Source organism: Opisthorchis viverrini (genome assembly GCF_000715545.1).
Source record: "Opisthorchis viverrini unplaced genomic scaffold opera_v5_167, whole genome shotgun sequence".
Classification (NCBI taxonomy): domain Eukaryota; kingdom Metazoa; phylum Platyhelminthes; class Trematoda; order Opisthorchiida; family Opisthorchiidae; genus Opisthorchis; species Opisthorchis viverrini.
Window position 1 is genome coordinate 831,038 of NW_008751825.1, and position 14,300 is coordinate 845,337.

Genomic DNA, 14,300 nt, shown 5'->3' on the forward strand with positions numbered 1-14,300 from the left:
TTAGCCACCAGTGTGTGAAGTTCCTACGAGTGAAGAACCCCAAACTGAGTAGTCGCCTGTAACTGACGTGCGGAAACCCCCGATGTCTAAACATGAGAGAACAATGCGTTAAAGAATCACACATCCTTACAAAGGTCATTGTGAGATCACCTTCGTGAAGTCATGTAATTTTGTGCAGCTTTCCACTGCGACACATATCCTCCGAAGAAGAACAACCCTCAGAGGAATCGAAATTCCCCAAGCTCCTTTGGTCATTTGTCTTCTTTCGTGTGTTTTTCTCTCTCCGAATCTTCTGCTCGGAAAAACAGTGTCTTGCTAAAAACTCCACTCTTTTTGCAGCTTTACATGCACTGTGAATCCGTCATACCCTCAACCTCAGTGTCCACAAGAACAAACACGGAGTGAGTGTAGTTCATGTTAGTCGAAATCAGTCTTTTCTTGCCTCGTATTTCAATTTATGTGGCTGAAAACTTTCTAGGTTCGCCACCGGAGCACCATTACCATAGTTTACCACACACCCTTTCCTTATTTAGGCATCTTGGTGTAAACCCACATGGTATGGCCGCCACGCACCACAGCGAAGGCATTCTTACTATTTGCCCACATCGAGTTTTGAATGAAAGTACGTCGGAATGGTGAATCTCACCAGTTTTCGCACTCCTCCCACACGACAGGGATGGTGGGCAGCTAGGGCAGTGGCGAAAAGTGCTTCGCGCTTGACCAACGGTGATAAAAATGTTCTTTCTCAGTGTCCCCGTGCTAACTTTCTAGCTCCAAAGGTCTTGCAACCCTGTACTAACCCGTTCTTAGGCGCCACAACATATTGCCTCACGGAGAAGCTTACGCGCAAAGATTCGGGTTCAAGATGAGTCAGCCATCTGAAATCGGACTACTGAAACGACTGTGAGTCCGAACTAAAATTAGTTGCAGAGGTTCAATACACCATGTTGTCTAGACGTAACAATGCACTATTCATGAGGTTGTCGAAAACACTTCAATAGCTTGCGACCTTCCTTCTTGAGACTCATCAGTCAGGCACAGTCATCGAGTTTCGTCAATATTGCGTCCTACTTGGGCCCAAATCAGACGGGATTTAACAAATGCTCCCACACGACTTTGGTGTATCCCCTGAAATTTCAGGATATCTTCAGATTCCTATCGAACCATCGTAACGTGATAAAAGCATCGGTTAACCGACTGGAACGTGGACGCCTTGCTGACGTAAAGCCAAAATGGGTTATTCTGTTTTTATCAGTCGGATTTGCAGGGGGATGTTTGGAAGTTGCTGAACTGTGAGTATCGATGAGGTTCCGGAAACTCTCACTGTTATTCGTTGAGAGCATTCGTGTCCTTCAAAACCAGACGGGCATCTTTACTATTTGGTGATTATAGGTTCCCGTTCCGTGATATTCGTCGTTTAAAACTTTCATCTATTACTTTTCATCTCCCTGTGTAGTCTGCATTCGCGCTACGGACCGCTGGCCATCTGCATCGGGTCTGAAAACCTTCAGCGGCTGAAAAATTTGAGTGCGTTTATGGTAAGTCCACCGGTTTCTTGTTTATCTAGTGTGATACATGTATCCAGTGCCGGTTAATTTCACCCGCCAGTTGGTCTGATTTGGTTCCATTACCTGGCAGCACATGATTGGACGGCTCTGTCGCGCACTGGTAGCAGGCCGGAAGCTGGCGTGTCCTGATTGGTCAGAATGTCAGCCAATCAGAATTCAGCCTGGCGCTTCTGGGTCCATCACGAAAATCTTACCTTGTGGAACGTTCTGTGTCCACTCCAACACGGTGGAGTTAAAGATTACGAAAATTTTGTGTGCTGTCAGTGCGACTCGACTTCCAGGATGAGATCCACCTGAATGAATGGAGGTGTAGGCACTTTTGAATGATTGGGGTAGGGTAGCGCTAGATCGCTTCCCTATCCACTTTTATTCTTTTCTTTAGAGAAATGGTCGCACGGTATCAGGACGTCATTGTTGAGCACTGCTGCCAAGTATAGTGGCCTCAAAGGGTCTTTCGACCGTACATTCTGATAGGACACAGACACCAATAGAATTCATTTGTGGTATAAAAAGACGAACTAGTTCTTGTTACACAACAGGTAACAAGCACACTCGAAAGTTGGTCTCAAAGTCTTATAGTCAAGACACGGTCCTTGCATGGCGCTAAACGTTTTACTACCTCACTAAGTGGTTTCATCTCGAATTCGGATGATAAGCAACTCGCCTCCGCTCCGCCTAACGGCCGTCCCTATCTCAAGTCTCTTTTCCTCCCTCTCTCTCTGTCTCTTTGTGATGTAACACTGGCGAGCGTCTGGCCATTCGTCCCTCTTTACTACAACCGAGTCCACAAAATCTGTTTAGCCTCCCAGAGGTTGTACTAGATGGAGAGGGAGAGTATGTTAATGCTCTAACGGAACCCAAAACTAGTTTATACGAACGAGAAAACGGGGAGCACTAACAATGTCCGCTTGTTGAGTAAAACTATTAAAATAAATATGTATGCAAACAAAGGACTTATCGTTTTGGCAGGTACAGTTTGATAAATCCTGTTGTAAATCCGGATGCAGTTTTCGTGTCTTCTTCGCTGTTGTAGCAGCCACACGTGTTTCTGAATATCCGTGCGTGAAGCGCCGTAGGTCCTGAGCGGCTCTTCTCTGACTTGGGCGAAGTGCGAAGCTCTGTTGAGTTGTGCTACAGTGCTGTTATCTTATATGTAGGAACGTCTGCATGTGTGTGGGTGTCAGCAAATGACTTGTTGCTACCTCATCGGACGGTAGGCAGTATGTCAGATGAGTCACTCTTATGTGTCGTGACTTATATGTGTAAGGGAAGACGAGTCTTGAGATCAAGGGCTTGACTGTGAGCTGTGTAGTCAAGTGAGTCACGGTTGTGTGGCGTGATTTGTGAGTGCAAGGAAAAAAGATAGATCTCGTGATCTAGCGAGTGGCGGTGACCTGTACAGTCATGTATGTGGCGAAAGGGTAGCTACAAGTACTGTACAGCCGTGACGACCGAATGCGGGACTGGTATTCCGTGTCCATCTTCCGTCGCATTCGCCAAGATGGTAAGACTGTTTCATTTATCACTCCTTGGCTGTACGTGGCACGCACACGACGCATTGTATACCGTCGCACGGCATACAACATCTGAAAGCGCAGTCGTTCAGACGACCTCTAACTAACTCCCACAACGCTGCCACCTGAACTGAATTATTTTGCCGACAAGATGCACCGAAGATGCCCCTCGCACCTTCAGAGTGCAAAGTCATGCTTCAGAACGTGCGCACATATCCCTTAAAATTCAAGGAGAACCACTGGAGATTGTGGAAAACTTTACGTATCTTCGTAGTTGTATTACCCTGACGGAAGTGTGTCTGATGTGTCAGTGTAAGAATCTCAAAGGCTCGAATCTCGTTTGCTAATTTGCATCACTTTTGGTGTCAAAAGGCATCTCACTGGATCTTAGGGCTGTGTGTACCAGGCTATAGTAAGGGCCGTGTTGTTGTATGGGTGCGAGACATGGCCTCTGCGGAAGCAGCAGTGAAGCATCAGTGCCAACACTGATGTTGCTGTCTTTGATGATGATGTTGATGCACAGAAGCTAGTGTCAAGGTGAGATAGTTTACCCATGTCTTGTGTTCAGGCGATTCCCCTACCGATGCATAGTTAGCTCGTTTATCCCGTCCAAAATTTATGCCCTTCCCTGCCCCGATAGGTTGGCTGTGGTGCGATCGGGTGTGAGTTGCTCAAAAACCTAGCATTACTTGGCGTGGCAACTGGTGGCGGGGCAGCTACGTCGCAGACACAACCAATGCTCGATTCCGAAACTCAGCAGATCGGCGTTGATCGGAAGGTGGACACATGTCAGCTACATTCACCCCTTCCAAGCTGTCAGTCGAACCAAGGTGATGTGACACCTAGTGGGCAGTTCACACCATCCTGCAAGCCTTCCACAACACAAACTCTGAGATCAACCAGTCTGAATCATCATGTACCCGATGGATCGACCGTGTTAGATGACCGTCAGGCTGGAGTTTCGGTCACAGAAATTCCCGTGGCAAATGATCTAGTTCGAACTGGCAGGAGTGGGGTTTTGATAGACGAGGCAACCGAGGCGCAAGTGGCCAACATTGAACCAATCTCTCCTGCAGTCAGTTCCACATCCCATCGACCAGACCCGCGTACTGCTTCGGCTGAAGTGTGTGTAAAACGGCCCAAAGCTGATTCTAAAGAAGGTAGGTTTCTTTATCGTTGCATAGCCTCGGTGGAGCGCTGGTATCTCTCTGTTGTTTGAATTCACATCTATATAACTCCTTTTAACGAGCCACCTCTTCTGGTACAATTAAACCCATAAATTCATACCAAAGCGAGGAAACACTGGACTCGAGTTTCGCTCTAATTAACACTCACTAACAGTGCCATACCGGGGGTTGGACTGCGGACGTCTGAGGTTAGTCAAGCGACCGTGTTCTTGCTTGAGCGATGCGTTTGGTCTGTCAGAATAGATCGAACGATGACCCATTAACTGTGCCGGTTGTGTCGCTCGATCGATCCACCAGTCGGGTCGAGGATTCCCGCTTAAAACGTTATTTTTTGGCTTGTTTGCTAAGATGGGTAATTTGACTGCAAACGTTTCATCACCAATCGTGGTGACATCATCAGTGCATTAGTGGGGAGCGTAGTGGCGCGTATCGGTGGGTTAGTGGTTGTGCGTTGAGTAGTCTTACGTGTTACGTGCTGCTAATAGGGGATGACCTTTGATAGCGATTAGTTGTTCGGTCAGGCGTTTCCATTGGTTGCTCCGTTGTCCTGTGTCCCCATTCGCCGATGCCCACGTGACCTTTGAGCTTGGTATCCCCTGCAGTCGTAATCTGGTCAATGCTGGAGTGACCTTTGTCCTTTCGAGTCCCGGCTTCTGACCTTTAGTTCCTTGTTTCTCCGTTTGTGAATCCAATATTCGATCCTCCTTGAGTGTTCCGGTTGAGATGTTGGTCTCTTGCACGTAGGGGTGCGTACAACTAATCGCGATCAAAGGTCATCCCCTGCTAGCAGCACGTATATCAACACACGTGTAAGACTGTTCAACGCACAGCCACTAACCCACCGCTACGCACCACTACGCTCCCCAATAACGCACTGATGATGTCACCTCGATTGGCGATGAAAGGTTCGCAATCAATTTGCCTAGCTCAGCGAACAAGCCAACGACCACCATCTACGCTACCTGAGCTACCGACATTTTCCTCTATAGAACACGTTATTGTTTACTCCTATTCCGGTTCCCAGGTCTGTGGAAATGTCGGTAAGTCCTTGGAGCATCTCCTGTCCTCAGAGGGATTAGCTTACCCGCAACCAAGTTTCGATGCAATTCCTACACTATTCATCGAAAAACGCCATTCTGGGCAAAAAGTCATGAAGTTACAAAGCTGTTTTTCCCTCAGGCATTTCACCTCTATTCTAGAATTTGCCGATAATTTTGAAACCAGTAATCCTTGGTTGAATATCACAAGCGAGAGATTAAGCCGGGCCTCCCATGAAAACCAAATTGGTGCACAGGTGAGTGTATTTCGCTGACTTCATGCAATTTGAGTTCACATAGAGCGTAAGGTTGAGGGGAACTCGGGAACTGATGAGCCCCAAGAAGGGCGAAACCGGTCGTGGGCTGTCCCCTAGAATTTTCAGCAACCTTATTAGTAGTGTGTTTCGTCTTGTGCGATCCACTTTCATGGGATGTTAGTAGTTCATAACCATTTGTGTTAGGGGTGCGTGTGTGTGATGAAGAAGAGGAAAGGTAAAACAAATAATTGTTCAGCTACCTTCCTGAAATGATCTTCCACCTCCCGGTAAAAAAGTCAAGTTTATGTTTAAGGTATGTTTGGACGTAATACACAACCCATAAGGTCGCTGAAACGAGAGACTCAAATGGGTTCCAGGTGAGTCTCCCGCAAAACCAAACTGGTTTGGAAATGAGTGTATTTCTCTAGGAAGTAATGTTACTTATCCGTAATCTGTCATAGTGTGATCCAGACGTTCTTCAGCAAACGCGACTTGATGAATCCTAGACGATCCCGCTGAGTTAACTCAATATCATCTGTCGGCCTACTGTTTTTCTGTTACCATAGTGTCAGTTGTGGCCCAAGAACCAACACCAATCATCATTTGAGAAGAGAGCACGCGAGAAGGTCAGGTAGAGGTGGAACTGGGAATGAGCCCATCTCCTCACTTGTACGAGATCCATTTTCTTATGCTTGTTTGACTTCCACACGTCTTGAGGAAGCAAATCTTTTCCCGTTTCACAAGAAAAGTCTCCAACGAGACGACCGAATTTGCTGTCGCTCCAAACGTGTTCACTTCGGTTTCGTGTTCATCCATTCATAGTGATTTTGAAAAAGGAGGGTGGGAACGATTGTTACATGTTGCTATGACAACGCAGGTCACACTTAGCCGGATCGAAATGTCGCGACATTTCGGTACATTTCTACCAATTTCTTATTGTTACAACAAGTTCTCTTTGGCTATGATAAGTAGCTGTCGGCTTTGAATTCAAGAGCGGTGTTTTCCCTCTCCCCCCCGGCGGACGAAAGATCCCACGTATTTTCCACTCGGGTTTTTGTCTGTTTGAAACTGAGCCGATCCGTTTGTTTTCTCTTCATTTTTTCACGTGTCCTTCTCATCTAGGCGCAACTTCTCATGCGAGTCAGACCCTGGCGGAATCCACCAAATCTTTCCCGGTACGTTTGACATTGTCAGCCAGTAGTCTGTCCAAATTCTGTTTTTTCCCCCAGTGTCTGATGCCAACGTTTTCCCATTGCGGCAGGATTCTGTGTTGCATGAATGCTAATCAGCCCTGTCCATCAATTATGAACTAAAATCTCGTGTAATTCACCCGGAAGATTGATAGAATCGCTTTTAGTTCGCCACATCGGATGGCATTCTGTGCGATGCTGCGTTTGTTCATCCATCTCTCCCCCAGAAATAGCGTTGTTTTTCCCAGTTGATGAAGGGTTTATGCATCGTAACGTGATGGCGCTAAATTTGTAGGGACCAGGCCCTTCGTTGTTTTTCGATTCCCTTAGGAATGTGCCAGTTTTGGACCGTGGTTTCGATGTCTTTTCATTTTGTGTCCCTTATCAGCTTCATGACGTTCATCCACCATCCTACTCTCCCGCGGTTCTCAGTTGTGTACATTTGGATGCGATTCACGCACCCCCTCTCAGAATTTTGGAATGAAACAAATCTGGGAAATGTGTTCCGAGTAGGTGAAAGTGAAATGAACAACCGTTTGGTGTAAGATGCTTGGTGTGGTCTGCTTGACTCCCCTCTGCTACCCCTACCTTCCCAGATCACCGGGGGAGCGAAACTGGGGCAGCCATAACTGCTGTACAACAAGTCCGCGGTTTTATAGCTGAAGATGATGATGGTCAGGTTGATTGGCGGTCCACTAAACAGCACTGTTCGAATCCTTCATGATATCGCTTCCAAAGCGATCGGAGCCCATCGGCTATGATTGCTCCGTGCGAACGTCATTCCTTTAAGGCCCGAATCCCCGGTACGAGCGCTGCAGTGCACTAATAATGATGTTTCTAGGCCCGAAAGCTTGATGTATCGTCTGGTGAAACTTGGAAAATGTGTTTCAAAGAAGCAGGTGATATTGACTTGAGAGTCATGGCTCCCGATTTCCGATAAAGCGAAGCCATTGTAGCACTCAATGTGTACGAGATCTTCGGGACTGAGAAGACATCTTGCATATTTTTCGCCCTCATTGCTGGGCCAACACAGGTCACGTTGCTTGCCGGAGGGTCTCGTAGCAACTCCGGAGAAATGAACGACTTTGTGAGGTAGGACTGTGTACGTGGTGTAATATGGACTTTTCTATGCCCTCACTGTCTTCAGTGAATTGCGGCGTTTGTTCAAATATTCATCTCCAGTCAATACCCATTCACTTCCAACCTGCCAGACAACAAGATTATGATGAACAACCGCCTGGCAGAACCACCGTCGGGACCGCCAGATCCATCCAGTTCACCGAATCTGTCTTCATCAGCTCGCTGTTGTTCGTATGAAACGAGGGTTTCGCCAATTCCTAGGAATCATCATTTCTAGAACACCCGCGTTCACTTCGTCAGTTGTGTTGGGAACCGTTTCGCGGCGTGAATGCAGTGAACAGGGACTAACTAGTAGAGAAGGTCTGCTGTTCATGGACTAATTGGCTTATTTTCCCCCTTTCTTGCCGCAGTGTTTTCGAGCTAGGTGGGAGCTTTAGGAAGTCGAACTGCGGATTTCCAAAGCCCTGAGAATGGATTCACAAGCGATCAAGAAGTGCACCGGCAAATTTGATGAATTCTGTTGTTACGGAAGAACGGAGGTGGAAGTCCACAACAGACCATCAGTGTTGACTATATGAAAGCTTCTCTTGCCTGCAGTCTTCTCAAGATGACCAGAGCTTCGTCTTGTTTTGCCTAGGTCTCGACCTGAGATGACCCCAGTTGCTAGGAGGTGTTAAGAGGCGAACTTACTGACCGGGAGGTCCGTGGTTCACCTCCGACCTGTGCGTTTCTACTCTTCCTGTCTAGGCTTGGGCAACCTGCCAGTATCTTTTGCTTCTTTCCGGGAGCGGCATGGCAGCTGGGTACCAAAAGTGCGCTACAGCTGGACCAGATCTTTCGTCGATCAACTTCATGAATTTGATAATTCAGTTTTATGGTCTTTCACCCTCTCCATACATCAACCTTCGGCACACGCCGGTATGAAGTGATCGGCGCGGAGTTAAAGATCGATCATCCATTCAACATCTGACGCCAGCATCACTCATTTCTGATCACTTAACGGGTTTATGTTGCTTCTTTACCGTGCTCTAATTTAGTTCACATCAGTCCACTCGTCAAGGTCATCGGTATTGCAACAAAAGGCCAAACATTCAATGTTAGCGACGCAGTACTTTTCGAGGATTGGTTAACTAGCTTACCTCAAGTAAAGCATGTGGAAAAATTTGTCCCTACTGTTAGTCTCTTCGTTCAATCGTACGAACAAAACTACAACCGTCGCTTTCATCATTATCAGCTGTAAGAACCGCGTACTGGTAAAACAGTGGTTTTAGCTGCCACAGTTTCGTCCACCGATGATTTGGGGATGTGAATTAGGTAGCTGCGCCTTGGAGGTGGGAACTGATAAATTTGGACTTCCAAGTGGGGAGGGCGTTATGCACTGAAGGGGAGCGAAATGGACCAATGGTAAGAGCCGTGAATTTACTGACCGCAAGGCCCGTGGTTCGAATCCGACCTCTGCCACTCGACTTCCCCTGTCTAGGCTTGGGCGACCTGGCAGTATCCCAGCCCTCGTGCCTCCTTCGTGAAGCATGGCAGCTAGGCACCGAAAGGGTGCTACAGCTGAACGATTTTTCTTATGCATTGAAGGCAATAGCTTGGATGCACGAGCGCCATTGGGAGCGCGAATGGGCCGTGTCTGACAATGTCCCCGCCGCGGCCGCCGCCAACTATCCAACTTCCTCGCCCCACTGACCGATCTAACCATTTACCCAACCCGTTTCACACAGCATGACTTTGTGAACCTTTGCGGATGCACTCCCCCACATGACGTTGACTAATGGACACTAGTCACTGCTAGCCACTCATCCCGTCATTTTTAAGAGGTAACTTGCTTTGAAAGGTATGCCCTACGGGCACAGCTTCAACTCTGAGTTGCATTCATGTCAGTTGAGCACCATCACGTGGTCCTGGTGTATTTTAGTCAATAATTTTGATGAACGATGCATTCCGTATTTTGAATAGCCCTTGGGGTAGCTGTAGGTTCCATGCAAAAGTGAACACATAGCATTGGATTGGCGCAAACCAGGGAGTGCTCTCGGATGTACAATCAGCTCTTCGTCAGTTGCAGCTCTGAACAGCCTCTCGCGCTGCTAGTCAGTCTTCAACCGTTCACCTCACTTCTCTCAGGTACCTGGCACGGAAACTGGTATAACCAAACTACGCAGCTGTTTATCCGGTACTTTCTTTCGGCCAAGCGATCGAAAAATCTATGCTTCGAAAGGGTCAGTGACCTAAACACGTCAATGTAAATTAATTGGTCGCTTCGCTTTAGCGTGTGGACCATAAGTTGGACGTATTCATGTCAGATCATTTCGTATTGGTGCGTTTGCCAAATCCGATGATCGGCATGCGATATGCTCGTGATTTGGGGTGTCTGGCTATTGTGAATCATCCCAGGGAGAGCGAATTTCGTTTGATGCCGTTCAAAGAATACTGGTTACATGCATCACTCCGATAGGGTGATGACACCGAGTATTCATCATATTTGACCTCACCAGATCCATGTATCCTTTTGAAGTTGATACATACAAAAGTTCGGACCGTATATGTCTGTTTGCGAATTCCGTAGGACAGAAACTCGGGGACTACGCCTACCTGATGAGCCCCAAGAAGGGCGAAACTATTCGTGAGAGTTTTCAGCAATCTTATGAGCAGTTGTCGGTGAAGTGTAGTCGTGTTTTGAGCATTTGGTCATGTATTTCAACGAAAGCGATCATTTCACCTCTGCTGGAGTTGAATGGATCTCACAAAGTAGAGTAAGTCGCCCCCAAAGTCCGAAATTACTCAGCTGATTTTCTATGGCACCTATCTCGGAAAGTTGTCATTCCATTACCCCCCGTCATTCGTGTTTTTCCGTATACTCCTTCCTACTGTCGATTTTTCTTCTATTCGTCTCTTTTAGCCATCCGGCGTTGAAACACAAGTCCAAACCGCCTCCGATCCAAGTTCAACTTCGCGAGCAAATGTCAATGTGTCATCGCGGCAGGCAGATCCTCGCCCTCTACTTCTCATCACCGATCCGGACCACATCGAAAAATCTAACCTTAATAGGCAATTTTTATTCCATTCGAAACACATCGGGCTCTCAAAAAGTGCAGTGGCTGCAGAAGCTGCGCGCCAAATGAATTCGGCAATGCGCATCACCTCGATGGAAGAGAAAGGTAACATTCGCACCCGTCATTATTGTTTTTGTAAAGGCTGCCCCCGTGGTTTTGTATTGTCTACCTTATATATCGATTTCTACATGGCTTGCGAGTTAGGTTAAAGGTAAACTGTGGCGAGATGGCCCAAGTGGTTAGAGCGCGAAACTACCGACCGGAAGGTTCGTGATTCGAACCCAACCTCTGCATCTCGACATCGCCTGTTTAGGTCTGATCAACCTGGCAGTATCCCAGCCCTCGTGCCTTCTTCGGGTGGCATGGCAGTTAGGCACTGGAAGGGCGCTACAGCTGAGCGCGCTTTTAAACTACATTCAACGGAACACACTACTCATAAGGTTGCTGAAAACACTTCATCCCTCCTGTGGCTCATCAAGAAGGCGAACTCACCGAGTTTTCGTAAACCTTGCGTTCTACTTGAACACAAGATTGTACGAAAGTGGTTCAATGCATTCATTGGCGTTATGAGTAGTGTGTTGCATCAGGAAAATATACTCTTATCTCTGGAATATGGTACGAACGGAAACTTGAGCTGGCTTTTGTGCTCCACATCCAGTTGTGGAAGAACATCGTACACGAGCAATTTAGCTGGGTATCTGCTGAGTCTCCTGTTATCACCAACTTGATCTGAAAATGAGTGTATTTCGCCATAAACCGCACTTCAAACGACCTGGAAGAATCGGTTTCATCCTTAATACTCGTGAGCGGTCTTCTGAATGACTTATCCTAACTAGTGTGTCCACCTCCTTGGCAGTCCCATTCATATGACTAAATGACCCGTTATCCACTTTTTATGTTCAAACTCACTTTGGTGAACCCACGACCTGCCTGCAGGCCAGTAAGACCAGCCGACGATCAGTAAATTCGACGCCGATGTTGTCAGTTTTTCCAAGCTCCTCCGCTTAGGTCTGTGAGGTGTCGGAATCCATGTTGACGAGGACTCATGTTAAATTCACCTGGACCTTTTTGTTAGGCGATTGACGGCTAGGCGCTGGCCCACGCGGACTATAGCAGCCATCACCAACTATAAAAACCGTGTACTTGCCGTGCAGTGGCTCCACAGTTTCGTTCGCCGCTGATTCGAGGAGGTGGGGTAGATAGCTAGATAGATATCTAGACAGAAAGCATGGCGTGCCAGATGCTTAGTGGTTAAAGCATCGATTTGCTGACCGGAAGGTCCGTGGTTCGAAACCGATCTCTGCCTCACGACTTCTCTCAGGAGTTGGGCAACCTGGCAGTATTCCAGCCCTCGTGCTCCCTTTGGGTGGCATGGCAGCTAGACACCGAAAGGGTGTTTCAGTTGATTGATTGATGGATTGACTGATTGATTGATTGGTTGGTTGATTGACTGATTGATTGTACAGACAGCATTGAATGTCACTAGCCTAGCTCCTTTTGCATTTAGCCATGCTTCATCGACGTGCCAACTACCAGGAAACTGTTGCTTTGATGTAGAGAGTAATTGGGCTAGCTAAGATCAATACTGCTGATCTATGGTAGTTCCCCCGGAATAGATTCAGTGTCCGTAAGAATGAGAACATCTCTCATCTGGAAACCGAAAGTTGGATCCAGGTAAAGAATTTGAAGTCAATCCTTATGCATATATATGTGTGTGTAAATGACCGCTTTTTAACAATACGCGCGCCACTAAAGACCTTTTGGTCCTCTTCCGAAGAGTCTGCAAAGGGTGAATGAACGCGCTTATAGAGGTAGATTCTTGAGGCAGGGAGGTTTTTAACGGCTCGTTTCAAAAGGCCTTTTCATGGTTTTCTGAGTGTTCTGATCACAGAGATGGTGGCGTACCTCGGCCGGCGCCCCTGGTCAAGAGCCTCCTCTAAAGAGATTGTGGAATCGTGCATAACACCTTATTCCACTCTCGTTTCCAACCCAGCCAGATACACATACGATGTGCTGTTGAGTGTGCAACCTGTGCTGATCGATTTTCCAAAACGAATATTCGAACTACTATCGAACAGAATGGGTGAGCACATCGTCAATTGGAAGATGATGCCTATGGGTGTTTCACTGAGTGAGTGCTAAGAAGCGGCAAACCTCGGTAATGCATAGTTTGAGGCCCTGTTCAACGGCGGAACTAGCCAAGGTGTCTGCACCTCCCGACTGGGCTGAATGACCAGTGCATATATGGTTTTCACGTTCAGCAACGCTGATGGCCATATTGCACTGCAATATAGTGAGTGGATCTTAAGTGGACAAGTACGATTATGTGGCATAACGTGAATGCACATGATAACCTGGGTCGCAACGCTAGACTATATCGCGTATGGCGAGCCAATTTGGATACATTCCAAGTTCCATATCTCAAAAGTGCCTATGCTCTTCTGGAGTGATAGGCTCATGTTAAGCTTCGAACAAGAAAGGAGAGGAACTAAATATATCACAAAAGCCTGTGAAGACGCCAAACGCTCCCATGTTGTCGTGAGTTTCAACTCTAATTTTGGTCCGTGCTTACTGTTCCAACTACTGTGAGTTTTTAGGATGCACGCTAGCCTGAGGCAGCCTTTAATGGAGACAAAAGGCCATTACCAAATTTGTAATGATACAATGATAATGAAATTTTGTCCGAGTTCAATGTAGAATCCTCGGAACTAGTTGAAAAGCACCGGGTGAAAAATAGTCGGTTCTGATTGGTCTCTTTTTTACCAATCAGAGCACACCTTTTTTGGTCCATAGGCAATTGGCGACATCTGTCCGATCGGCGTGGTGTTTGGATGTTTCCAGCGCCTCTTCCGGAAACATGCGCATATCTATCGTTCATTGCTTATGCACATCTCTTAGTGTAGATGACAGATTCATCCGAGCACATGCTATCTTGAATTGAGCTGTGACGGGCGATAAACTAATCGGCGCATCGACGTACCATCCGACATCAAATGAAAATGAGTGTCCTTGTCCACTGAAAAGATGTGTGGATTCAGAGGGTTGGACATCTAGCCAAAGACGGAATCGTGGATGATGGTATTCAATGACCAAACCAACTGGGATTAATAGACGCTAGCGCTTGGGCCCCTTCCATCCCCTGTTCCCATTTTCCACCGCGTCTTACAGCAAGATGATGGCGAGAAGATCCAACTGGTAAGAGCCCGAATTTACTGACCGGGAGGTCCGTGGTTCGAACCCGACCTCTACCTCTGGACTTCCCCTGTCTAGCCTTGGGCAACCTGGCAGTATCTCAGCCCTCGTGCTTCCTTCTGGTGGCATGGCAGTTAAGCACCGAAAGGGTGCTACAGCTGAACGACTTTTTATTATTTTATTTTACAGCAACTCTGTGAAGTCCAACATTGAATTGTC

At 47.1% G+C, this 14,300-nt stretch overlaps 1 protein-coding gene across 1 annotated transcript in view; it reads left to right on the top strand.

Moving 5' to 3' along the window:
- The window catches only part of T265_07388 (hypothetical protein), a gene marked incomplete at both ends in the record, with an annotated part of 65,739 nt that overhangs the window by 30,038 nt on the left and 21,401 nt on the right, over positions 1 to 14,300 (top strand). The window contains 5 exons of the mRNA XM_009172892.1: positions 340 to 401; positions 1,457 to 1,538; positions 3,723 to 4,242; positions 6,686 to 6,738; positions 10,736 to 10,994. Coding sequence (XP_009171156.1) covers positions 340 to 401; positions 1,457 to 1,538; positions 3,723 to 4,242; positions 6,686 to 6,738; positions 10,736 to 10,994 — 976 coding nt within the window. The remainder of the gene's footprint in view (positions 1 to 339; positions 402 to 1,456; positions 1,539 to 3,722; positions 4,243 to 6,685; positions 6,739 to 10,735; positions 10,995 to 14,300) is intronic.